Genomic DNA, 27,142 nt, shown 5'->3' with positions numbered 1-27,142 from the left:
GTATTGAGGGGGAAAGAATGAGATGCTTAGGGTGGAATGTCCTTCTCTAGTGAGAGGGTTTTGAGATTTTTGAGAAGGCATTTTAATGGGGAAACCCTGGCAATAATGGAGTGAGTATTTCTTATGAGGAGTCCTAGGGAAGGAGAGGGAGAGATTCTGAAGACAGTTCTGGGAGAGAGAGAAAAAAAACCATCTGCATCCTAGTTGGTGTCCCAAGTTGGGTAAAGAATCAGTCTATCCATGCTCCCTATCAGCATCCTGAGAGGAGGCTGTGGAATCTGCTTAGACAGGAGCCAGGGAAAGGGGGCATCTCCCCAATCAACTCAATCCTATGTGTGGGACACAGGAGTCCTGCCTTGAGGAACAAGTTGTCTGTGGCATCCCAGCAGTGCGATCATTCTCAGTGTCCAGGAGACTTGGCATCAAGCTTTCTAAGAGCAAGAGAACAAGATCCCCCAAACAGAATGAGAGCTTCCCGAGAGTCTGTTTTCAGAGCCATGAGACTAAAACAAGGGGGTATGCAAAAAAATAAGGGGCTTACCAGTCGATGCTTTGCCAGGACAGGTCATGGCAGGTAGAGAAAGAGAGAGAGGAGAGAAAGAGAGTCTTCCTTCCATCCTTCCTGTTTTTACCCTCTGGCCTTCAGACTACACCAGGGAGTGTCCCCGTCAGAAGCCATCACTTGACAGAGAATCATCTGCTGAAAGACTGAAAGAAGGAAAACTCTTGACCCCCACCCAACTGGAAGCTGGTGGTCTGACGCTTCCTTCAGGGCTCCACCAAAGAGTAGCCCTGGCCAGGAACCACCAATTGTCTTTGGTCTTGGATGCAGTTCACCAAGAGTCTTGAGTTGGAAGAGGAGAGAGAATAGGGGAAAAGATCCTCACTAGGAGAGTTCCCTTCCTACCCAGAAGGAGAGGAGGTTAAGAACAGGCTCTCATCTCTCACCCAGTTGGGCAGTGGCGGCCTGGGCCTTCATGTTAACCAGAGAGTAACCCCGGCCAGAGCCATCAGTTGCCTTCAAGTTCCAATGCAGTGTACCCAGAGACTTGAGTTGGAAAAGAAGAAGAAAAATGGGGAAATCCTGCAAAGAAGAATTTCACATTTGGGCCACCAAAAAATTAGATTGGTGAACTGAGTTGATGTCATGGGTAGGCAAAGAATTATACAGAAGGTAAATTAGAAAAATAGTTTATAGGCGGGCTCAGTGACTCAGCCTGTAATCCCACGCCTTTGGGAAGCTGAGGTGAGCAGATTGCCTGAGCCCGCAGGTTCGAGACCCGCCTGGGCAGCGAGACCTCATCTCTACAATAAATCAAAAAATCAGCCGGGCGTGGTAGTGCATGCCTGTAATTCCGGCTACTCGGAAGGCTGAGGCGGAAGGATCACTGGAGCCCAGCAGGTTGAGGCTGCGGTGGCCGGAAGCGGCCACTGCACTCCTGTCTGGGCGACAGAGTGAGACTCCAACTCAAAAAAAGAAAAAAAGAAAAATAGTTTATTCAGAAAGTAGATGAGAAAAGAACGTAATTACTTCTCAAGGGAGAGAAGAAGCCAGATGCTAAGAGGACAACATGGCAGCAAATGCTTAAGACTGGGGGTTTTTAAGGCTTCCCTATTTGTAGGGGGCAGGTAAGCATTCTTGGGTGAGATAACACAGGAGCTGTCACCATGGTGATGGGTTGGTGGTCTGTTTCTCACACCTTTGACAGCAGGTGGATGGGTAAGTTGGTCAGGAGTACATAGACAAAGGTGGACCCGTAGCTGGTTGGGTGAGTCTGTCACCTCGGTGAGAGGGCTGGGCTGGGCTGGTAGCTGTAAAGCAAATTATTGGAACAAAGGTGATAGCCTAAAAAGGGCTGGGCCAGTGACTGAAAGACAAAATTTTCAGACAAAAGCAATAACCTAAGAAAGGCTAGGTCAAACTCTTGTAATCAGGTAGAATGAAGCCCACCCAGGGGCCAGAAAACTGGTTGTTCTTCTAGTTAATGTTTATTGCTGTGTATACAGTATTGACCTAAATACATGACCAAGTCTGCTCAAGGTCAGTGACCAGAGAAACTCCATTTTGGGCTCTGTCCTTTCATATGGTATGAAAGAATGTGGTTGTGCTTTGTAAAAAAAAAATGTTAAGAGTAAGGTTAGGAAGATCACAAAGATCAGGATGTCAAGGGAATAGGGAGGAAAAAGGATAGCAATTTTAAATGGTGTCGTCTGGGTAGCCCTCTGTGGGAAGGTGACATTTGATCAGACATGAAGAAAGTGAGAAGATCTGAGGGAACAGCAGAAGGAACAGCCAGTGCAAAGGCTCTGGGGAGGGAGCCAGCCTGGCATGGTCAAGAAACAGCATATCATGTATTTAAAACCAGTGCCGAGGAAGTTGTCCTTAATGGTGACTGCCTGTGATGGGAACAAAGATTTTTCCAGCTTTACTTTGGCTTTTTGATCCTATAGTGGAGCTCATTCTCTCCTTAGTTTCTCTGTTCACAACTCAGAAAGCAAGTGCATTGACTGTACCTGTTGATGCTATGTGTGAAGTATCTCCATATCCCTGTTTTTGTTTTTGTTTTTGCAACCTCTCTGCCAAGAGGAGAAATCTCTTTCTTCTCCAGGGGGCTTTCTGACCATTTTTATGCAATTTGTCTTAAATTAAATGGTTAAAAAAATAAAACTCGTGAGTATAAATGCATAGGCAGTAACTGTCCTCTTTGTCAACTGAAAATCTTCCCCATTTCAAAGAGAAGGCCCCTAATATCTCACAAGTGTTCAAAAAAATAACATATCACTAATTTCTTTCCCCAACGTGCCAGGTTCTAGACTGTCGAACCCTCCTGATGCAAAGTTTCCAGAATGACTCTTCCCACCCCCTTGTAAAACAGTTTATAACATACTTGAAATCGATTCACTGAGTCTTTCAACAGAGCTTACAATAGAGTATTTTTTCCTTCCCTAGAATGATTTCTTACAGAAAAGTGCTACAACAAGCTAAACATTTTTTTTCTTTCTGTTGTGTTGTCTTTGTTTTAAACAGATACTGTTATCAAGGACACTTTTCGACTTTTTTTAAGCTCCATGCCTAGTAATACATTTCCTGTTACAGTTCTTCAAAATTCTGTCAAGGTAATACATGCTTATTGGTTTCGGAGTATTCACCTAATGGCTCCAGGGATCTCAGAACCATGTGAAGGTCTGTGTGGCCAGGATAGAGAGGTGAAAGTTAGTGTCCTTTCACCTGACAGGAAGCAGGGAAACAATTTCCCAAACCAGTGCCATCTTTGCATGCCCTAGTCCTGTTGGTCATTCCATTCTTCCAGCTGTTGACCTCTACAAGACAGTGTTGAGGGTGAAGAGTTTTAAGAAGGAAACTCTTCTCAGAGTTAAGGGGAGGTTTCAGCATTCAAAGGATAGGAAGGTCTACAGGTGACATGGCTGCTGGATTTTAATGCTGGAAGTCTCTGATATGTGGGAAGCCTTTTCATATGAAAATCAAGAGGTACTACTTTCTCTCCCTGCCTCCTGTCATAGGACACCATGAAACAAAGTATAGGATAATGTTGTATGTCTAGATGGCACAAAATTCAACTAAAAAGCCTGAGCATTATTTCTGACTCATATTTAGAAAACCTAACCCTAACCCTAACCCTCCAGGTCCTATTTTCCATGAACTGGCTGAGCAAGACACAAAGCAGAAGCCATCATTCTAGGAATGCCCCCCATGGGATTGGTCATCTATATCTTCTCAGCAGCTTCAGTCTATGTGCATTATTCAGAAATTATGTGAATCTATAAAAAAAAAAAAATCACCCTCTCTTCCATGTGTGTTCCATCCAAACCCAGGTAACCAATGAGCCTCCAAAAGGCTTGCGTGCAAACATCAGGCGAGCATTTACTGAAATGACACCTTCGTTTTTTGAAGAAAATATACTTGGAAGGAAATGGAGACAAATAATATTTGGCATTTGTTTCTTCCATGCAATTATTCAGGTATACTCATTTCTGCTTTCTAACAGCAACAAGGGGGTGTATTGTTAAATGGTAAGAATTAAGTGAAAGTTTGCAAATGGCATTGTGAAATGCTGAGGGTCCCATGTTGTGTCTGAACCCAAGTTGTTTTGACTCATCCTTCAATTTCTGTACTCCCCTCACCTCAGTATCTCACAGCTTAGACTCCCACTTCAGTTCTGATCTGCCTACAGGACACCATGACCTTGACAAATACAGTAATCCCAATCCAATGAGCCCAATATTGATCTCCTCAGCTCTATCCCAGGACCAAAATTTGCCTCCCTTCAGACTCCACTTCTAAAATTGGTGGTCCCATCCTCTCAATCTACAATCAGAGCTTCAGGATAACATTTATTCTTCCTCTTTAACACAAATATTTTTTGTCAGTCATTAAGTCTTTCTTGTTTTTCTTGCAACAGCTTTGCTCTCTCCTGTTCACCTGAGTGGGTTCACTACCCTTAACAGCTTTCTCCCCACCTATGACTAAAACTCCAAGTACCCTGAAAGATGACCTTTAGCTCAGCACCACTGTCACCTTCCCTCTGTTCAAACCTCACTGTTTGGTCTGGTATCCATCCGATGAACCTGTACTCAAGTTCTGACTTTCCAACTGTGTGTCTTAGGTGGTATGGTCTACAGAAAAAGAATCAGTTTTTTTTTAAAAAAGATTAAAGATGCAAGATAAATGGCTAAAAGGTTCTAGAGGAAATCCACAAGGAGGCTGGGATATGGACTCCAAGGGTAAGGCCTTCGATCACTGACAAGAAAAGCAGCTGAGATGAGGAGGTAGTTTACGATTTAGGGAAATTTTGAGATCAAGAGGAAGGAGCTTAGGACCCATCCTCTGGCACAATCATCAGTTTAGAATTAAGAAATTAAGATGGGATAGAAATGGGGGGAGGATTTCACTATGGGATGTCATGAAACAAGGATTTTGATTCTGTGCATCAGTTTGTTTTGTTCTTTTAAAAAAGATGTCACTATAGAGAAGTCAGTGTGTAATGAGCAAAGTATAACATGACTGAAAAACCATGCACAGACTCCTTAAAATAGTGGAGGGTAGTTCTCCCCACAGATGGATGGTTATAGTGTCTCTAAAAAAAAATACTCTAGGCGGAATTTTTTTCTTATTTTGATGGAGAAACATACATTTTTTTTTTTAACCCTGAAGAACAAATATTTTTTTGACAGGTCTATAGAATGCCTGGTAATAGCAAATTTTTCTTGGAAAATATAGAGGGGACCAGTATTGGAGGAAGAGGCACTTCCTCTGTTTGGTGAAAGTCTAACTGAAGTTGAACTGTGTGATTGAATTTAACTGATTTATCAGTCTGAAGATGCCCGAATTCAATGGAAAGCTTTTAGTTTTCAATATTTTGCACAAAACTAATTTTATCAGATTTTTATCTCAGACCATTTTCAATTGTCATTCTAGGAGCGAAAGAAGTTTGGTCCCCTTGGTTGGAATATCTGCTACGAATTTAACGACAGTGACAGGGAATGTGCTTTACTGAACCTCAACCTTTATTGTCAACAAGGAAAGATTCCCTGGGATGCACTAATTTACATCACTGGTCAGTATGCCCACATAGCCAGGCCATTCAGCTATGTACCACGAAGTTGTTGGTTTACCCTCACCTGGTCCATATAAGATGGTGTTCTCCTCCGGCTCTTTAATGGTAATGATGATGACTTCTGATGCTCCCTTTATGAAGATAAGGTTGCAATGAAGTAGGATAGAAACATCATGAGAATATTTACACACAGAAAATGGGACAGGTATTTTCACAAATAATAATAGGGAAAACTTGCCAAACTCTTGCTACGTGCAGGCACTATTTTAAGCATCTCCCATTAATTCACAGATTTAATGCCTCATAACAACCCTATAATGAGAGGACTAGTATGATCTCCATTTTACACGTAAAAAACTGAAGTACACTGTTTGCAACAAAATTTGGGAACAAAATTTGAACACAGGTAGTCTAGCCTCCAAAGTCCATGCTCTTAAATTCAAAAGAATCTAGACATTGACTGACCAGCAAAGACCTGTTGATTCAGGTATACTCATGAAAAAGGAAATCTCTCTCAGGGATTAAATATTTAGCAAATATTAAATATGGCCAATTAGGGATCTTGCTGTCAAAATTAGATCTACTTTAGATCATGCAGGATTAAGCAATGAGGGAGAGGATATTTGCACTGGGAAGTAGGGGAAGGAGAGAGCACTGCAAAAGGATAGAAGGGAATGGATGGTTTTTCCTTTTGGCAAGTAAGGAAACCAGAGAACAGCAAAGAGGGGTCAGGTGATGCAGAACCTTGAAAAGCAGGATAAAACCTTAAGTCATGTCTGAAATTAGCCAACTGTATCTGAAAAAGGCCTGACATCTAGGATCTACAAGGAACTCAAACGCTCCAAAAGGAAACAAACAACCCCATTCAAAAGTGGGCAAAAGACATGAATAGACACTTCTCAAAAGAAGAAATATGGGCAGCCAACAGACACGTGAAAAAGCACTCAGCCTCACTCATCATCAGAGAAATGCAAATTAAAACCACACTGAGATGCCACCTAACCCCAGCAAGAATGGTCATCATTAATAAAACAAACAACAGATGCTGGCGAGGATTCGAAGTAAAAGGGCTGCTTCTGCACTGCTGGTGGGAATGCAAACAAGTACAACCTCTCTGGAAGACAGTGTGGCAATTTCTGAAAGAACTAGAAATTGACCTTCCATAGGACCCAGCAATCCCCCTATTGGGTGTCTACATGGAGGAACTCAAGTCGTTCTACCAAAAAAATACCTGCACACCCATGTTTGTTGCAGCTCTATTTACAATAGCAAAAACATGGAACCAACCATGCTGCCCATCAGAGCTGGACTGGATAAAAAAATGTGGTACATATACACAATGGAATATTATTCAGCCATAAAGAAAGACAGACATATGGACTTCACAGCAACTTGGATGGATTTGGAGTCAATCATACTCAGTGATCTATCACAGAAACAAAGAACAGAGTTCCATATGTCCTCACTCATAAGTGAACCTTGAACAGTTATAATACTTTAAGAAAGGGATTGGCAAGAGTGGGAAACTGTCAGGGTAGGGGACGTGGGACTGGCAGTTGAGGGAAATTGCTAGGGGAGAGAGGGGCATACCTCATCAGCAAGGGTACCTGCATAATAAACGTTTGTACACCTAACCCTGAATTGTACCCCATATCTTCATAATTTTTAAAAAATGTGTTAAGAAGGTAGATCTCCTGTTAAGTGTTCTTACTACAAAAAAACAGTGGGGGAGGTGGCCCAAAGAAATTTCTGGAGGTGGTGAATACGTTTATTACCTGGATTGTGGCGCGGGTAACTCACCAAATGATATACATGAATTATGTGCAGATTTCAGTATACCAATTATACCTAAGTAGAGCCCATGGGGAGCCCAGCAGTGTGTGGAGTGTAGCACAGCTAGGGAAACACTGAGCGTCTCCATAGGACTGGAGCACAGTGTGAAAGGAAGCGTGCATGGGGGTGGCAGTTGCATCTTCAACAAAACTGAAATAAGTGAGCAGGAGGCGTATCCGGGAAGGCCTGTGTGTCTTGCTAATCAATTCTGCTCTACCGTATAAGCAATGGTTAGCAAGTACAGTGTGTTGGTTGGGAAGAGGTGTGAGATTTTACAAAGTGATAATAAAAGCAAGATGAAGGATTGAACATGGGGATATAGCAATACCAGTGGGGAGACAGACGGGAGAGAATAAACAGAGAAATCGTTGGGAGACATTAAATATCAGAAAGCATTGAGGGTTGGAGGAAAGTCTTCAATCTTATAGTGTAGGTTATAGCAATGCGTACATGCAGGGCTGATGTCGGAAATGAACCTGAACTCAAGGACATGGATCTGGGCAGGGACGGAGGCAAACCTCTCAGGCCTGTCCAATTTGCATGGGACCATCCCTGAGTCAGCCTGTGTGGACAGGAAAGAAAGGGAATGAGGAAGCTGCCACATCAGTGTCTGCAACAGAACCCATGGGAACTGTGATGCTGCGCCAGGCCAGGTGGTGGCAGGTGTGATGGACACCTTGTCCCCTGATGCACACGCATACATAGCAAGTTCCCTCTTCTGGAAGGACCAGACCCAGAAGACTCCTTCCTGGAAGTGAGCTGTGAGTCGTCTACCCTGAGTCAAAATGGTAGAGCTCCTTGTTGACTCAGTTTGATCCAAGGAAAAGGATAAAACCAAATCTGGATGGAGAAGTACCAAGTCTGTCTATTTGTAAGGAAATCATTTCTGTGCTGCTTGTCAAAATGCAGACATTTTCGTTAGAAACTTATGCTAGATTAAGAAATGTCAGAGCAACCTTCTTCCCTAATACCATCATGCAAGGGGAGAAACTTGAGCTTTTCACTCCTGGGTCCAAGAAGAGCTTCAAGTTAGGCCCCGAGCAGATAGACCCACCACAGAAATTTCACCCAACATTGTGTTCCAAGACTTGCCAGAGGGTGACTGAAGAACATTCCCAAGAAGGCACAGAGCCTCTCCTCCTTCCCTCTTGGAATTGCTAATACAGAGATTTGGTAAATTAACATCTGCTCTGGAACTAATGCCCCCCCACCCCCCAGCTCAAGTAGCTAATCCAGAAAAACTGAGAAGAGATACAGGAAAGGAAAGATAGGCATCCCTACAGGACATAGAAGTAAGAACATTGCTATCATGGAAGAAATGGATTATTGAGATTCCAAAGACTGAAATAACTTTCTCTCAACCAATCATCTCAGCTTGAAAGACAATGGGAAAAAAATATGTATCTTCCAGACATAATGGAAGCGATGGAGTTGAGAATGAATCAATGTTAGATTCAGAAGTTGTCAAGGTCAGTATCAAGGGTGAAATCCTTCCAGGACCATTATAGTGGTGAATGGTGAATTCAAGCAATGGAGCTGAAACTTTTCCAAGGAATTGTATCAGCAATAGCTATCATTCCAGTGTGGTTTCTTTTCACCCACAGTTTTGGGATGATAATGAAGCATACTGAAAGTAGCTTCTCTGTGGAAAGACACAGGATACCAGTAAATTTTAATTCCCAGAACATAATTTCTGTGATGCATGTTATCTCACTTTGAATCTATCTTTCCTCCTTTACTTGATAGCAATAATTTATAAGGAATGTTTGAATACCTGAGTACAAATGTTTGGTTCCATTTTATACATTGGCCCCAAAAAGAAACAGTGTTTCGTGGGAAGTGTGTATGTTTTATTATGCCACAGTCAATGATGAGATATGATTCAAAATCAGTATTTCAAAGCATAAGAACAAGAAGAAAGAAATATGTATATAGAATTCAGTAACTTTAGTTTCTATTTTTTGGAAAAAGCAAAATTATATAATAGATTTTTTCTGTGTGGTTTTTTTTTTTTTCTTTGAGTAGAGGTCTCACTCTGTCGCCCAGGCTGGAGTGCAGTGGCACGATCACAGCTCACCACTACCTCACCTCCTAGGCTCAGGCAATCCTCCCACTTCAGTCTCCCAAGAAGCCGGGACTACAGGCACACACCACCATGTCCGGTTAATTTTTTTTTTTTTTTGTAGAGATGAGGTCTTGCTATGTTGCCCAGGCTGGTCTCAAACTTCTGACCTCAAGTGTTTTTCCTGTCTCAGCCTTCCAAAGTGCTGGGATAAAAGGCATGAGCCGTGACACCTGTTTTTTTTCTACTTTTTTAAAAACTGACTTTTATTCTCTTTGGAGGGGGTAATGGAAAGAAATTCTGATGTCCTTTTCCCATTTTTAGTAACAAATAAATGTGCGTATAAATAAATATATTGAAAGTTGAACACACTTATCAATTAAAAACAGTAATCATTGTAAGATGAAAACTCCTTTTCAGGTGAAATTACATATGGTGGTAGAGTCACAGACTCCTGGGACCAGCGATGCCTCCGCACTGTCTTGAAGAGATTTTTTTCTCCTGAAACACTGGAAGACAATTATAAATATTCTGAATCAGGTGAATGACTTGTTACTATTATAGAAAAACCTTTCCCAATAAGTCATTGACAGCATCTCTCAATTTTCCATCTGGCGGCTCTCCGGGTCCGGTCTTCACAACCCAGTCCCACCCCCGTGCCTGACCACCTTCAAAGCTGGTTTGACAGAACATAAAGATACACGGAGTGCAGTAACCCCTTTGAATTATCTCTCTTTTAAAGTTTATTGTATTGTGTCTGAATGTACCTTCAAAGTCAGATTTTTGTTTTGTTTTTTGTGTTTTTGTTTTGTTTTGTTTAGAAAGCAGGATTTATTGAGAGGACAGAAAGTTCCCACAGCGGGAGGGGACCAAAAGGGGTTGCCCCAAAGTTATATTGTAATATGTTTTATATGTAATTAAAGAAAATGACCAGGTGTGATGGCACATGTCTGTCGTCCCAGCTACTCAGGAGGCTGAGATGGAAGGCCTCCTTGAGCCCAGGAGTTAAAATCCAGCCAGCAACATAGTGAGACCATATCTCTAAATATACGTATAAATTATTTAAAAAGAAAATGTCCATTACAGCAATTGAGTAAAAAACATCTCTGTGAGCGGGTGAGGACTCATGAGTCAGCAAAAAGATTAATGGTCCTGAGTGTCAATCCCTGTAGAGGGAGCAAGTTGTTTAGTGCAAAACTTGTAAGAGGTCCTATCATTAAGTTGTGAGAGACTGACCCTCAGAGCTGATAAGATTCAACTGTATACCCTGTAATCGCTATAGAAAATCGACTGACCCTAGATATCAATATTTTGCGAATGTAGCCTTTAGTTTGGGGGACTAGAGAGGGTCATTGTTTATTAAACAAATATGAAAGCAGTCTCTAACACAAGCATAAATTTGGAGCCCTTAATGAGGCAACATGTCCCTGGTTTCTAGTTATCTTGAAATGTTCTGGATATGCATCCTGAGAGGTTAGGACAATAACCAGACACTCAGGGCCCCAAGAAAAGGCAACAAAACTGAACATAGCCATGAAACCCTTTTCTACATGGCGCAGCTGGTTGCAGAGGCAGAGACGATCCAAGCTTGGCAGTACAAAGTCAGCCTATTTGAAACATCTTCTGTGTCTTTATTAACAGGCATCTACTTTGCACCCATGGCTGACAGCCTACAAGAATTTAAGAACTATATTGAAAATCTGCCTTTGATAGATGACCCCGAAGTTTTTGGAATGCATGAAAATGCCAACCTTGTTTTCCAGGTATGTGAAATCTCAACTTTAAATGCATGTTTACATCGGCGTATATAAATTTAAAGCATCAGCAAATATCTCACTCTCTCTGTAAGTTACAATATTCTTAAATCAACAAATAAAATGATTGCTTGGCCTTGATATCCACATTTGGTTCCATTTTGGCCTGTTCCCTCCAGATCCTTCACAGGACACTAAGATCATCGTGCATTTTCCCTGTCACTTGCAAACCCCTTCCATTTCCAGGCCTTCCGCCTCGTCTCTCATCCGCCTGTTCACAGTGCACCATAAGGTGTGGATTTGAATGATAATACAACACTTTCTCCCTTGCCCTCCACGCTGGGCACATTTATCTCATACAACATAAAGGTCTGTGGATCCCAACATAATGAGATTATAAAAATGCAGTAACAAATGTACAAAGAAGACACATGAAAATGAAGAGTTTTCATGTTTCTAAAAGCATGGTTGCAGTACCAAACCATAGTAATAGGTCCAAAGAGCAAGCTGAATTGCTTCACTTCTCTGCACAAGATCTTCTGATGCCACACCATTACTTAAGGGCAGTCCAAGCTCCCCAGTGTGGCCCTCACGGCTCCCCTATGGCCTGGGCACTGCCTACCCTGCCACTGTCATCGGCCATGAGCAGGTCTCTGTGAATGAACCAAAGCCATGAGATGTGGTGTGTCCCTGTGGGCTTTGGAAACTGAAGTTCGCGGGCTAGATTTGGTTTCACAAGAAACCATTTCCTTGGAATATCTCCTCCCTTACCCCTGTGTCTACCTATTCCTTGGAATATCTCCTCCCCTACCCCAGGGCTTTCATTCTTTCTGTTCAACTTAAATTTTGCCCCCTTAAGTGCTAGAGAGTGAAGTCTACCTACCTATCAAGGAATCCATGCGAGACAGCAGTGGAATCTCCGGAGAGAGTACCAACAGGTCAACCTCATGACACCTTATTTTATGGACTCTGGCATTAAGATTGCTTCGCCATTCAGCAGGAGTTAGAATAATGCATCTTGTTTTTCCTTATTCTACATTCAGGAGGAAGAAATGGTGGCCAGGCCTACTGTTAACATTTACTCCTTTCTATCTGCTCTGTGGGGATGGGGTGTGGATGGGGAGAGGGAGGGGGAGAGACAGAACAGGGCAGTAGGGCTATGGGAAAGCTCTCTACATCCTGTGGGAAGAACAGCCTTGTGGATAGGTAAAGCTCTTGGCAATGTGTACCTACAGTGTCGTTGTTTGTGTTTTCTGTTGGTTTCAGAATAAGACAACCGACATGTACTTAGCCCCTGGTATGTTTTCCTTCCCAGCCTTCCTTCTTCCATTCTTCTGGATTAACACCTGACCCACTTCCACCTCTTTCCTTTGGGGCAACTGCCCCTTCTCTATTCTGTGAAATTCCAATAAGGTCTCTAACCACCTCTCCCCCATGGAGGTGACACGTGACCCAGGCCTGACCAAAAGCAACACTGCCTCCCTTGGCCACTTTGGTCCAAGGAGTGCATACGCGTGACCCAGGTGAGGTGAATGAAAGCCCTGGGGTGAGGAGGAGATATTCCAAGGAATAGGTAGACACTGGGGTAAGGGAAGAGATATTCCAAGGAAATGTTCTCTTTCCTCTGAAGCGCTGGCCAGGATGTGTGTATCAGCAGCTGTTCGTGGCCTGTCCCTGATACACTCACCCCTCCCATCCACCACATGGAGGAATCCCATCTGCCCTAAGAAAGAATGAAAGCAACGTAGAGAGAAATAGGCAAGCGTGCACAGGAGCGAGGGCTTCATAGAGGGAGAGGCAGAAGTCTATCCCTATCCTATTAGGATTCAAACCAGGCCCAATAATTCAACTGACATAAGAGAGACTGTCATGAGAAAAGCATGCACATTTAATAAACATTTTATGTGACACTCATAGGAAAATGAAAACCTAAAGAAGTGGCAAAAACGACATGCTTTTGTGTTAGGTTAGAGAAAGAGAGGTTATTATGGAAAAGTAACTAAATTATGTGGGGAGTCTGCAGAAAGATAGGGATTATTTTAAGATCTGCCAGCACAGAATTATCTTGGCTATGACTCCTCATCTTTGCTCACATGACAGTTTTTGTCTTCTGTTTTCAGGATGGAGAGGGAAGACTGGAATGCCCTTCTCATAACTAGTGTTTTTCAAGTTGCATTGAGCTCAAAGTCATCCTTCTGTCAAAAATGGCATGCGTGTGGTGGGATATTCTGCCACCCTTCCCTGAGACCCACATGACTTGTGTCCTCTTCGTCCCAGTTGCATGAGTCAGCAGATGCCTCTTCTTTGCTTTAGTTGGCTTAAATTAGATAACGCTACCTCTTGCAATCAATAAAGTCTTAACCCAAAGGATATAAATCAGTCCTTCCTCATCCCAGGAAGCTGTACTTACAAATATGCTTATTAGAAATAGTAAAGCGGCTGGGCTCGGTGGCTCAGCCTGTAATCCCAGCATTTTGGGAGGCCAAGGCAAGTGGATTGCCTAAACCCACAAGTTCAAGACCAGCCCAGGCAACTTGGCAAGACCTCATCTCTACAATAAATCAAAAAATTAGCTGGGCATGTTAGTGCACACCTGTAGTTCCAGCTACTTGGAAGGCTGGGGCAAAAGGATGGCTGGAGCCCAGCAGGTTGATGCTGGGGTGGCCGTGAGCATGCTACTGCACTCCAGCCTGGGCAACAGACTGAGACTCCAACTCAAAAAAACTATAATAATAAAATAAAATAAAAAGAAACTAGTAAAAGACTTTGACCTGTACACATCAGCTGGAGACAGAAGGGAGAAACTTGCCTCCCAAGAGAATAATGTGCATTAAGTATAGAGCCATCTGCACAGGCTGTCTGTGAGCAGACAGAGATCTAGTATCTTTCTTCTCACTAGAAGCTGAATAAATGAAAAGAAAAAATCAACAAAGGCTGAGTAAATCGAGGGAAAAAAACATACTGAAGGATATAGAATAAAAAACACCCCTGAGAAGATTCAGACTCACTCTCAACTACTGCAGAACCCAAAAACTAAATATGTTTTGGCATCTGGGATGGTATGTAAGATCTGGCCCATATAAAACAGAAAACCAGAATTTTAGAACAAGCTGACATGTAAATACTAAGGAGTTCGTGAGCTATGTAAGAGTAAAATATTCCAAGGACACTAGAAATACCATCACGGAGTTAAAAACTGCTTGGGGTACATAAAGACAGAACTGATTATCCCACGTGTGATATAGGGATCAAACAGCAAACATTCCCAAATGAAGATCAAAATGTCCAAAAGTAGAAGATGATGAGAGATGATGGTGGATATACAGGATAGTGCAAGGAAATTAAATGAAACAATGAGAAACAGAAGCAAAAATTCAAAAAGATCTTGAATTACCTTTTGTTGTATTGAAAAAAAAAAAAAAAAAGGAAGCTATGCCTGGACAGATTCTGGCATAAGTTTGGAATTACAATGATAAGAAAACGATCGTGTTGTCTAGCTCACCCGAGTCCCAACCTCCATCCCACAAAGGGGTGGATGGGCTATTAATCAGGATGAGCTAGGTGATGCTACAGTAAGAAAATGACTCAAATCCCAGTGGCTTAAACTAACATTGATTGTGTTGGTGGGTTGAAAAAAAGACTCGACTCCACACAGTTGCTCAGGAACCCAGGCTGGAAGAGATACTCTTATATTATAGCTGCATTCACTAGAAAAGACAGCCTTTTCTTCCACTGCAGCATGGGAATAGAGAGATTAGAGAATTTCACACAGGCTTTTCACTGCCTCCACCTGGATAGTCCTTCATCACTTCAGCTCACATTACAAGGGCCAGTATAGTCATGTAGCCCATCCAATCACAAGGATGAGGGGAACTGGGATCTTCACTATGTCCTAAAGAAGAAGGAACTGGGAGTGGCTGTGAACTAGAAGTCTCTAACTCACTATCGCAGGAAGTATAGCCAGCTGGCTGCCCCAAATGTTTCAAGACTCATCCTCACCAATCAGGCAGTCACAAGCTAACATGAAAAAGTCATCATATTAAATGGCGGGCCCTGAGCAAGGAAACCAAACTATTTCATTATAGCATTAAGCAAATAACTTTGTACATATGTTTAGGACCTAATGAATATATGTCAAAAGTGACCTTGGAATAGGAATCTCTAAGCATAAAAACTAATGGAAATATAAATCACATTAGAAGCATGACCATATCAAAAAAAGTCATAAGAAAGTTGAAAGACAAATGGCAAGCCAAAACAATTTTGAAAAAAAAGAAAAAGTTAACTTTCCTTATTATAGAATATCTCTTATAAATCAATAAGAAAAAAGCACTAAAATAAAAAAATGTGCAAAAAACATGAGTACTTTATAAAGGAGAAAAACAGATGGCCAATGGACATATATTTAAATGTTTAATCTGCTATGTACAAAAAGTAGAAATTCTTTTTTAATCTATTAAATTGGAAATTATTCCTTTTTTCCCTTTTATTAAATAATATTTTTTCTTTTTTTCTTCCTTTTTTATCAGGCAATATTTTATTCCATAAAATTGAGCAATAATATTAATTCTTGCAAAGACTCAGAAAGATAGGCCCTCTGATACACTATTGTTGGGAATATAAATTGATGCAATGTTTTTAGAAATTAACAGGGTAATGCTCAGTTTCAAAATATTTCTTCTGGTTATCTATCGTTTTAAAAATGTCAAAGATAGTGGATAAAATTTATATGCAGATATTCTACTCCCAATATCTAATAGGTTCAAAAAGCTAGAAATGACCAAAAAGTAGACAAATACCTATATTCATTTTGGTGTATCCATACCACAAAATGTCATATACTCAGAGCACAGTTCCTGAGGATTTTTCAGTGGTGTGAAAAAAGTTTCATGATATTAAAAAAGAACGAATATTACATAAATTGGACAAGTTCAATTTTATAACCTATATGCACAAATATAAAGAAAATTCCCAGGTGGTAGTAGCAGGAATCATGAGTATTTTGCTTTATATTTTTCTATTTCCTAAATTTTCTGAATAAGTCATAATACTTTTATAATTGAGAAAAATGTTAGTTAACCCAAAAAACATGACCTGAAACTGTGTTCTCATGATATCTTCCTCGGTTTCATAACTACCTTTTAACTGATTCACTAAAAAATTTTTGTAACCACTTTTTTATTTTAGCAATATATATGACGAAAATGTACCATTTTAGCCACTTTTAAGTGAACAGTTCACAGCAACATTTACATCACTGTTCAACAATTTTTTTTTTGAGTCAGGGTCTTACTCTGTCACCCAGACTGAAATGCGGTGGCACAATCACAGCTGGTCTCAGGCCATCCTTCTCCCTCAGCTTCCTACAGGGACACGCCAGCACACCTGGCTACTTTTTTTGTATTTTGTACAGACGAGGTCTCACTATGTTGCCCCAGCTGATCTCGAACTCCCGGCTTCAAGCGATCTTACCACCGCGGCCTCCCAGAATGCTGGGGTTACAGGCATGAGCCACTGTGCCCAGTCAAATTTTTAAAATATAACAGTAACAACTGTGCACTGGGCATTTCCAATGAGCACATTTTACCAACTTTACCTTCAACATAGAAAATAAAATTTTATTAAGCCAGGCACAAAAAGACAGGTACTGTATGATTCAGCTTTTATAAAAGTATCTAAAATAATCAAATTCATAGAATCAAAAAGCAGAATGGTAGTTACCAGGGTCGGGGAAAATTACTGATTACCAGGCATAAAGTTGCAGTCAAGCAAGATAATAAACTCTAGAGATCTCAAGGGTAGATCCCATGTTAAGTGTTCTTTTCACAATAAAATAAATATAAATATTCTTACTTTTGAGATCTGTACTTCTGTGAGTAAATTATATGCACTAAAAAGTTATGTTTTGAGAATTTGAGACTTCACTGTTTCCTTTCCACCATTACAGTACAAAGAGACCAACACATTAATCAACACCATCCTTGATGTTCAGCCAAGGTCATCTTCTGGTGGAGAGGGAAAAAGCAATGATGAAATCGTTCAAGAACTTGTTGCTTCCATCCAGACCAGAGTTCCAGGTAATCAAAAATTCCTGGAATCCACATGTTATGGGAATTTTAGGATTCAGCTTAGAGAACAGCGTGATGAGCAGTGTCTAAGCCTGCTTACCATGTAGACCTTTCTTTAGCCAGAGAGTTTTTCTGGCATGGAGCTCTCATCTACAGACTAGAGCTTACAGCTCCTGGACACCTCAGCTGTCAGAATCATTAGAAGCAAATTGGTCTCCAGCTCAATGTGACCTTAACCAGACTTTTCCTGAGCTCTCCTTGGTTTCATTATTCTAACATCTCTAGACCTACGCTGTCCCAGACAATAGCCACTAGCCACATGTGGCTAAAATTCAGTTCTTCCGTTGCACTTGTCATATTTCAAATGCTACCATATTGGATAGCACAGATAGAGAACATTTCCATCACCATAAGTTCCACTGGACAGTGTTGCTCTAGAATCCATTTTATTTTATTTTTCTCCATTCTGAAGAAATGGCTAAGTTACTTTTCACCTTGTTTTCTGAGGAGTTGAGGAATCCTTCTGAATGATCACAAGAGAACCACTTTTTTTTTAAGATGCGGGGTACAATTCAGGGTTAAGTGTACAAATGTTGATTACGCAGCTACCCTTGTTGATGAGGTTGCCCCCTCTCTCCCCTAGCAGTTTCCCTCAACTGCCAATCCCTTTCTTACAGTACTATGATAATTGTTCAAGGTTCACTTATGAGTGAGAACATAGGGGACTCTGCTCTTTGTTTCTGTGATGGATCACTGAGTATGATCGACTCCAAATCCATCCAAGTTGCTGCAGAGTCCATATGTTCATCCTTCTTTATGACTGCATAACATTCCGTTGTGTATATATGTACCACTTTTTTTAATCCAGTCCAGCTTCAATGGGCAACATGGTTGGTTCCATGTGTTTGCTATTGTGAAGAGAGCTGCAACAAACATACGTGTGCAGGTATCTTTTTTGTAGAATGATTTGAGTGCCTCCAGGCATATTCCCAATAGGGGGATTGCTGGGTCATATTGAAGGTCAATTTCTAGTTTTTTCAGAAATTGCCACACTGTCTTTCAAGGAGGTTGCACTAGTTTGCATTCCTCCCAGCAGTGTAGAAGTGTTCCTTTTTCTCTGCATCCTTGCCAGTATCTTTTGTTTTACTAATGATGGCCATTCTTACTGGGGTTAGGTGGTATCTCAGTGTGGTTTTGATTTGCATTTCTCTGATAATGAGTGAGGCTGAGCACTTTTTCATGTGTCTGTTGGCTGCTCATATATCTTCTTTTTAGAAGTGTCTATTCATGTCTTTTGCCCACTTTTTAATGGGACTGTTTGCTTTTTTTTTTCTTTCACAGAGTTTGAGTTCCTTGTTGATCCTAGACGTTTGTCAGATATACAGTTGGCCAATATTTTTTCCCATTCTGTGGGCTGTCTCTCTGCTCTTTTGATGGTTTCTTTTGCTTTACAGAAGCACGTTAGTTTGATGAGGTCCCACCTATCTTATTTCTTATAGTATGGGCTCTTAAGGTTCTGATCAGGAATTGGTTGCCAGTTCCAATTTCCATAAGGGTGAGGAGACCCACTTTTATACTTTTCTTAGATTGCAGTGGATTAAAATTCTTAGTTTATTATTCATGATTGGACGAGATATCATTAGAGAAAAAAGAAAACTGAAGCAGAAGCAAAGAATGCTTTCAAAGTCCCTGGGGGTGGGGGTGAAGTCAGAGAAGATGAGAATACCCACAGGGAACATGCTGGAAGGTAAGAAATGTGCTAGTTTAACATCTGGGGGAAAATATATATACACACGTATATGCATATGAATTCCCTGATACACATAAATTTAAGCCTGATTTAATGTGATCGCTTCTGTGTAAACACAGGTGAATCACCAAAGAATTCTAAATTCTGGAATTGTGGTCACATTTAAACCCCGTGTATCTGGCATAAATAATGAGAGAAGTTGGCTTTAGGAAAATGTTAGGATAAGCACATGGCAGTGTTATAATAACAGAAATCCATGATGACCGACCATGATGTGTTTCAGAAAAACTGGAAATGGAGGGTGCTTCTGAGAGCCTTTTCATCAGGGATCTTCAAGGACGCCTGAACTCTCTGACCACGGTTCTCGGACAGGAAGTGGACCGGTTTAATAATCTGCTGAATTTAATTCATGTATGAGGGCTCGCTTCTGTGGCTGCCATCAGGTCTCAGAGTTTCCCCTTGGGAGCTGCCAGGCAGCACAGTGTGGCCGTAGGAAGACCAAGGGAAAGCAGGGGTACCCGGGGTCTCAGGGGTTGCTATCCCAGTGAGATCACTCCCTCCCCCCCGCAGATAGTTCCAGAACAGTGGGACAGGGTGGGTTCTGGGAGTTAGAGGCCACTGTTATCAGGCTTCTAGCCATAGGGGAAGGGAGGCCTTTGAGGTATGCTTTCTCCCATTTATTGCATCTGTGTGCTGGCTGCCTCCCCTGGGAGACTCAGTGGTGATGTGACCTCTGTCTACTTTTGAAACAGACCTTAAGGTCCCCGCCCGTCCGATCCCTCCACCTCTCTCGTTTTATGTGTCGTGTCCTCCCTGCATTTTAGATTAGTCTTCTGCTACCTTTTCCCATTTCTTTTTGTTGTTGTTGTTTTTGTTTTGGGGATTTTGTTTGTCTGTCTGTTTGTTTTTGAGTCGGAATCTCACTCTGTTGCCGCTCTGGGCCACCCCAGCCTCGAACTGCTGGGCTCAGGGCCCTCCTTCCACCTCAGCCCTCCAAGTAGCTGGGACTACAGGCATGTGCTACCACACCCGGCTAATTTTTTTTTTTTTTTTTTTTTTTTTTAATTGTAGAGATGAGGTCTCGGCAAGTTGCCCAGGCTGGTCTTGAACCTGCAGACTCAGGCAATCCTCTGATCTCAGCCTCCCAAAGTGCTGGGATTATAGGCGCGAGCCACTGCCCCCAGCACCTTTTCCCACTTCTTGTGGAAAGAGGCACAGGGAGGAGGGGACCGATGGGAAGACCTATGAAAGAATGACACCAGGCCTGCCTCTAGGCTATGTATACATGGCCCCAGGCCTCATTCAGTGGTTTCATCAATATAACTGTTTCCTGTAACATCGTCCTCTTGTATTTTCTTAACACATGGCAGTTTCCACAAAACTGGAACCCGTGGGGGCCATCACCCATCTATATCTGCCTTTGTCTTTAGCCAGGTGACAGATATCACTCTGTACTCTGCTGCCAGCCCAGCATCCCAGAACTACCCACTGCCTCTGGCTTTTGTTGAGAGGAGGGGAGGATAAGAGACATACTTTAAGGAAACATTTCCAGTATAAGAAGACCCCCTGATATCAGCTGGATGATTGGTCTCATCTAAAAATCTCCCCTCTTCTCTAACTCTGGGGGTTACGGGCACCCCCGGGCAGAGATGACTGGTGGCATAAGGTGGTTCTCACTTTCCTTCTCCCTCACCTTCCCACCCTCTGTGGTTCCCCAATCACAATCAGGCCATATTTCTTTTGACCTGGAGGAGAGCTGGCCGGTGACATTTCTACTAGCCATTTCTCCAGGCTTCAAAGGACATCTCTGTTTCTTTCTTCCCACTGCATTGGATTCTGCTATTAACTGCCCGAACTTCCCCCTCCTCCAAGGGTTATGTCCCTATGGTCATGTGTTGTAAAAATGCATGAAGTCCTAGAGGTTCTGGCCCAGTAGATACCACACAGAGAGGATGAACCCAGTACACAAGCCCTCCAGGCAAGTCATCACCTGCTGCTGTGAATGTGTGTCATCGCTACTTGGTAATGACATCTGTAAAGGGCACCAATCCTTTTTTGTCCTTTCAGACTTCTCTAAAAACACTCAACAAAGCCATTGCTGGACTCGTGGTGATGTCTGAAGAAATGGAAAAGGTGTATAATAGTTTCCTCAACAACCAGGTTCCCTCTCTGTGGTCCAACACAGCCTACCCATCCCTGAAGCCACTCGGATCGTGGGTCAAAGACCTTATTCTGAGGACTGCTTTTGTGGATGTAAGAAACATCACTCCCTTGGGGTTTGGTAAATCAAATGATGCAGTTGGCCCCTAAGGTCCACAGGAAGCTCTAGCTGACGAATGAATATCAATAACCTTTGCTGGATAGTCTGAGCCCAGAGAAACAGAAACTTCCAGACACTTTCACTGTCCTACTGTGATTACAATGGCATCCGCCCTGGGTTGCCATCCCCACACTCCATTTTAGCTCCAGGCCACCCTTGGGGTTCTGGCTCTAGTTCTGGGGACCCCACGGTGAGGTACAGACCAACCTGAGATGCGTCCAAGCGACAGATGTGACTTTGCTGCCGTCTCCCTCTCACATACCCCTGCAAGAACCAGGTTCTGGGTTGGTCATCGTCAGGCTGGCAGATGGGGAAGGGGAACAGGACAGGCAGTGAAAAGGGAGTGGTGACTGACTTGGGATGGGTTTAGCTTCTGCCTTCTGAGAAGCCCTCCAAAACACGTTTTGATTTAGAGTATAAATTCCATCTCAGAAAGAAGGTGCATTATAATGTGATGTTTCTCCCTCAGCTGTGGCTCAAAAGAGGACAGCCTAAGTCCTACTGGATTTCCGGTTTCTTCTTTCCTCAAGGATTTCTCACAGGTACCAGTGCTTTCCCGAAAAACCCACAGAAAGGTCACAATTCATTCAACACCAGGTTTCTAGATGCTGGAGAAACAGCATGGGTGCTGATGACCTAGCAACGAGGCTATTGACTGTCAACCAGTCCAAGGAGGCCCTGCTCTTCCTCACTTCTGGGGAGATACAGAATGGCAGAAGTAGCACATGTGCAGGCACTGCTCCCCTCCATGAACACACAGAGCGGGTCTCAGTTCCCCACGGGGTCCGCACTCAAGAACACCAACCACTTCCCACCTGCTCAGGCTCCAGCTCTGAGAAGCTTCCTTCCCTCTAAAAAATTCTCCTGGTCTTCCTCTCTCGGCCTTTGGGGTACCCGGCCGGAGAGCTCCAGAGGGGGCCAGGGCCTTTGGACTGCTAGATACGAATCCGCCCAAGCCTTAAAATGTCTCATTCTTTTATTTCTTTAATTTGTTCTATTAACATTTTTTTTTTAATTTTTTTATTTTAAAATTGTGGGGTACAGCTAAGGGTTAGGTATACAAATATGCATTGTGCAGGTACCCTTGTTGATAAGGCGTGCCCCCCCTTCCCCAGACAGATATTGACTACCGTTAATCCCACCTCCCTTCCCCTCCCTCCCCCCCATAGTTTCCCACCACTGTCAATCCTTTTCTTATCACAGTAGTTGTTCAAGGTCCACTTATGAGTGAGAACATGTGATGCTCAGATCTTTGTTTCTGTGAGAGATCACTCAGTATTATAAACTCTAATTCCAATGTAAAACCTCAAACCGTAAGCACTTTAGAAAATGCAGGACACACCCTGTCTCATTCTTAATCCCTAAAAACAGCCCTTATAAAACAAGCCGGGCAAGATCCTAGTTAGGGAGGGTGGGCTCTGAAACATCCTCCTTGATGTGGGCCCCTCACAGCAGGGCGACACACTTCAAACCAGCCTTCTTCCATCTCTTCCCAGCCAGGACCAGAACCTGGACATCCCTTAGTCATTCTCTCCCAGAGTGATCTGCAAGTTTCCTGTCTCTGTGAACTAATTCAGAGTAGGGTGCTAATGGTTGTGTCTTCCCTATGGAGAGGAAGCGTTATCAAACACTAGGGCATCCTAGCTGGGGTAGGGGTGGGATGGTGTCTGGGGAGTGACAGTGTGGTTGGGAGAACTCAGCATTCAGGCTTTCATCTCCATAGGAACGCTTCAAAATCATGCCCGGAAATACAATTTGCCCATAGACGAGCTGAGCTTCAAGTACAACGTGATTCCTGCCTACCGGGATCAAGCTGCGGTGATCGAAGCTGCCAAGACAGCACGATTTGGAGAAGAACTGCCCATGGACGCAGAGGTACTACTGTCTACCTGACTGTTATGGCAAAGTCGCTTCCACCCCACTGTCCTTGGAGATTTCGGCCCATCTCCCGTACCCCAGTCCCCCACCACCTCTGATTCGCAGAAGCAGGAGGGGCAGGGATGGCCATCACAGCCCCAGATAAACTTTCCAGTTAGCAATGATGGTGTAGACGCTGCCTAAATCCGTCTGGCATATAGACCTTTTTTTTTTTAATCAAGATGATCTCTATTGCAGTTTTCTTTTAAAGTTCTCAAATCCCAGAATGGTTTAACTTGGCATACTGAATGTATTAAACATTGAAGAAAAAATTACTAGTTATTGCTCTAATCTGGAAAAAAAATATGGTCAAAAATGTCTTTAAAAAGAGTTCATTATATAGCTATCCTTAAAATGACATTCATGTAACTGCAGAGCAAATTTCAAGCACATAGTAAACATCACTCTTTAAAATGACAGAACAAGCCGGGCTCGGTAGCTCAGCCTGTAATCCCGCGCTTTGGGAGGCTGAGGTGAGTGGATTGCCTGAGCCCGCGGGTTCGAGACCAGCCTGGGCAACTTGGCGAGACCTCATCTCTACAATAAATCAAAAATTACAGGCATGGTAGCATGCGCCTCTGGTTCCAGCTACTTGGAAAGCTGAGGTTGAAGGTTCGCCGGAGCCCAGCAGGTTGAGACTGCGGAGGCTGGGAGCAGCCACTGCACTCCAGTCTGGGCAACAGAGTGAGACTCCAACTCAAATAAAATAAAATTAAATGACAGAACAGAAGTCTATGTTCATTAAGATGTATGACTTTTTTGTGGTTGTTATTACTGTCCATAAATAAAATCATTACTGTTGACTCAAAAAGGTTTTTACAAAACTCCACTTCCAAGATTAACATTTTTTATTAAATCAAGTTAAAAAAATGTTCACCGTAGAAAAGTCAACAAGGGTTTGAACAAAACCAAAATATACCTTTTTATACAATATATGTATATATATTAGCAGCAAACTACTTGAGATTTTATTTTGTATTGTTTTAGTTATTTTAAAGCGGTACTACTGTATCTCTTTAGACACCCATGGTAACTTTCCTCATCTTGCAGAGACAACAGAGCAAGAGATTTAAAGCAAGGCTTTTTGAACTAGACATTGACTTTTCATATGACCCAGCAATCCCCCTACTGGGAATAGACCCAGAGAAATGCAAGTCATTCTACCAAAAAGATACCTGCACACGCATGTTTGTTGTAGCTCTATTCACGATAGCAAAAACATGGAACCAACCATGCTGCCCATCAAAGCTGGACTGGATTTTTTAAAATGTGGTATATATACATGATGGAATATTATGCAGACATAAAGAAGGACAAACATTTGGACTTCACAGCAATTTGGATGAACTTAGAGTCTATAATACTGAATGATCTATCACAGAAACAAAGAAAAGAGTATCACATGTCCTCACTCATAAGCAGACCCTGAGCAATTACTGTAATACTGTAGGAAAAGCATTGGCAGGAGTGGGAAACTACCAGGGGAGAGGGGTACGCCTCATCCACAAGGCACCTGCATAATGAACATTTGTAGACCTAACCCTGTATTGTACCCCACATCTTTAAAAAAATTAAAATAAAATCAAAAAACAAGACTTTCAGAACCAGACAAGCCTGAGTGTGAATTCGAACTCTCTTGCTCGTCACCTGTGTATGCTGGAGTAATTGCTGACATGTCTGCACTTTGGTGTTCAATCTGCAAAATGGGGCCAATGCCCATAACCTCAGAGCCATAGTGCAGTGTAAATGAAACAGCGATGTCATGTGACCAGCACATAGGACGCCACAATAAATAAATATTCTTAGAAACTAAGTTGATTGGCATCTGTCACTCAGCTGCCTCCTACCAGAATTGATAGACTAACTTCATACATGCTATAAAGACATTAACTAGCTAATAGGAATGTGCTAATGTACAGCTTACTCCCTCTAGGGCAGTGATTCTCCAAGGGCGGCCCCCAGACCAGCAGCACTGGCTTCACCTGGGAGCTTACTAGAAATGTACATTCCCAGGCCCCGTTCCAGGCCTAATGAATCAGAAACTCTAGGCTGGGACCCAGAAATCTATATTTTAACAAGTCCTGTAGGGGAGTCTTCGCTCACTAAAGTTTGAGAACTGCTGTCCCAGAGTATCAGCGATTCTCAACCATGGCTGAAGGTTACAATCACCTGCTGAGCTATTAAAATATCCTGATGCCCAGACCACACTCACATGACATCAGCACTCTCTAGGGTGGTCCCAGGAATCATTGGTGGTTAAAGCTCCCCCAGTGATTCCAGCACACAGCTGGGGATGAGAACAGCCACTGTCAGTCTGAGCTGCCCAGTTTAGATCTGCTGACATATCGACGGGGAGGTGGCCTCTGCCTCACAGTATCTGTCCACCCCGTGTGCCTTATCAATAGAATTTTTGATATGTGCCATGAAATCAAAAGATCAGCTCCAGATCGCTTTTGCCAAGGAATGTTCATCAACAAATCAGTGCCAATCCGTGCCATTAGGATGAGTGACTTCCATTAACTTTCCTTAACATATTGTGGTGTTTATTAGTCAGTAGGCATTGCTCCTGGGTAATCCTATCAGTATCCACCTCAGACCAGATATGATTGATCTACTCTTTGCTCTGATTAGCAGAAACTCACAAAGACCAGTAAGCCATTTTCATGGCTAACTCTATGAACTACTATAATATGCATGCCTCTTAATTGCCTGGATCTTGAAATGACATTTGTTTGTTTGTTTGTTTGTTTGTATGTTTATTAAATTTTAAAGATGTGGGGTACAGTTCAGGGTTAGGTATACAAATGTTCATTATGCCGGTACCCTTGTTGATGCCAGTACCCTTGTTGGTGCTGGTACCCTTGTTGATGCCGGTACCCTCCCCTGGCAGTTTCCCACTCCTGCCAATCCCTTTCTTATAGTATTATGATAATTGTTCAATTGTTCACACTTATGAGTGAAAACATGTGGTACTCAGTTCTTTGTTTCTGTGATAGATCACTCAGTATTATAGACTCTAAGTCCATCCAAGTTGCTGTGAAGTTTACAATTTTGTCCTTCTTTATGGCTGCGTAATACTCCATCGTGTATATGTACCTTTTTTTTTTTTATCCAATCCTCTTTCGATGGACAGCATGGTTGGTTCCATGTTTTTGCTGTTGTGAGTAATGCTGCAATAAACATGCATGAGCAGGTATCTTTTTCACAGAGCAATTTGAGTTCCTCCAGGCATATTCCCAGCAGGGAGATTGCAGGGTTGTGTGGAAGGTCAATTTTTAGATCTTTTAGGAATCGCCAAACTGTTTTCCACAGAGGTTGTACTAAATTACACTCCCAACAGCAGTGTAGAAGCATTCCCTTTTCCCCACATCCTCTCCAGCATCTGTTGTTTTTTGAGTTACTGACGATGGCCATCCTGACTGGAGTTAGGTGGTATGTCAGTGTTAGGTGGTATGTCAGAGTTAGGTGGTATGTCAGTGTGTTTTAATTTGCATTGAAATAACATTTAAAAGGCTTATGTCTTTAAAGAAATTTGTTTTAACATCAAAATATTTTTTAAAGTGAGGAGAAAAATTTAGAGATGCACTCCTCATTATTTTGAGACCCTCCTTGGCCGAGAAAGCATACTGGGCCCATATCAGGAACAATTGAGGCTGCAGGAGGGTAAAACAACACCCACATAACAGCCTTCACCAAGCCTTCCAGGCTACAGAAGCTTACTGTGGTAGACAGAAATTTACAGTGACCACCAGCAGCCTCTGTCTCTCCACCCCATCCAAACTCACACCACGTCTCTGCTTGAGTCATGCACACTGAACCTCGACAGTGCCTTACAGTCTGTGAGATCAGTGGAGACATCAGA

The 27,142-nt window shown here is 42.4% G+C and overlaps 1 protein-coding gene across 1 annotated transcript in view; it reads left to right on the top strand.

The window, feature by feature from the left end:
* DNAH6 (dynein axonemal heavy chain 6) overlaps positions 1-27,142 on the top strand; it is a 310,610-nt gene that overhangs the window by 265,487 nt on the left and 17,981 nt on the right. Inside the window, exons 65-74 of the mRNA XM_008063442.2 lie at positions 3,029-3,117; positions 3,835-3,981; positions 5,438-5,576; positions 9,892-10,011; positions 11,113-11,234; positions 17,173-17,302; positions 19,327-19,454; positions 21,111-21,296; positions 21,833-21,905; positions 23,087-23,238. Of these exons, the coding sequence (XP_008061633.1) occupies positions 3,029-3,117; positions 3,835-3,981; positions 5,438-5,576; positions 9,892-10,011; positions 11,113-11,234; positions 17,173-17,302; positions 19,327-19,454; positions 21,111-21,296; positions 21,833-21,905; positions 23,087-23,238 (1,286 nt within the window). The remainder of the gene's footprint in view (positions 1-3,028; positions 3,118-3,834; positions 3,982-5,437; positions 5,577-9,891; positions 10,012-11,112; positions 11,235-17,172; positions 17,303-19,326; positions 19,455-21,110; positions 21,297-21,832; positions 21,906-23,086; positions 23,239-27,142) is intronic.

The sequence above is a fragment of the Carlito syrichta genome, unplaced genomic scaffold (assembly GCF_000164805.1).
Source record: "Carlito syrichta isolate Samal-C Ts95f unplaced genomic scaffold, Tarsius_syrichta-2.0.1 Scaffold306846, whole genome shotgun sequence".
NCBI lineage: Eukaryota > Metazoa > Chordata > Mammalia > Primates > Tarsiidae > Carlito > Carlito syrichta.
This window is presented reverse-complemented; position numbering and strand designations above follow the sequence as displayed.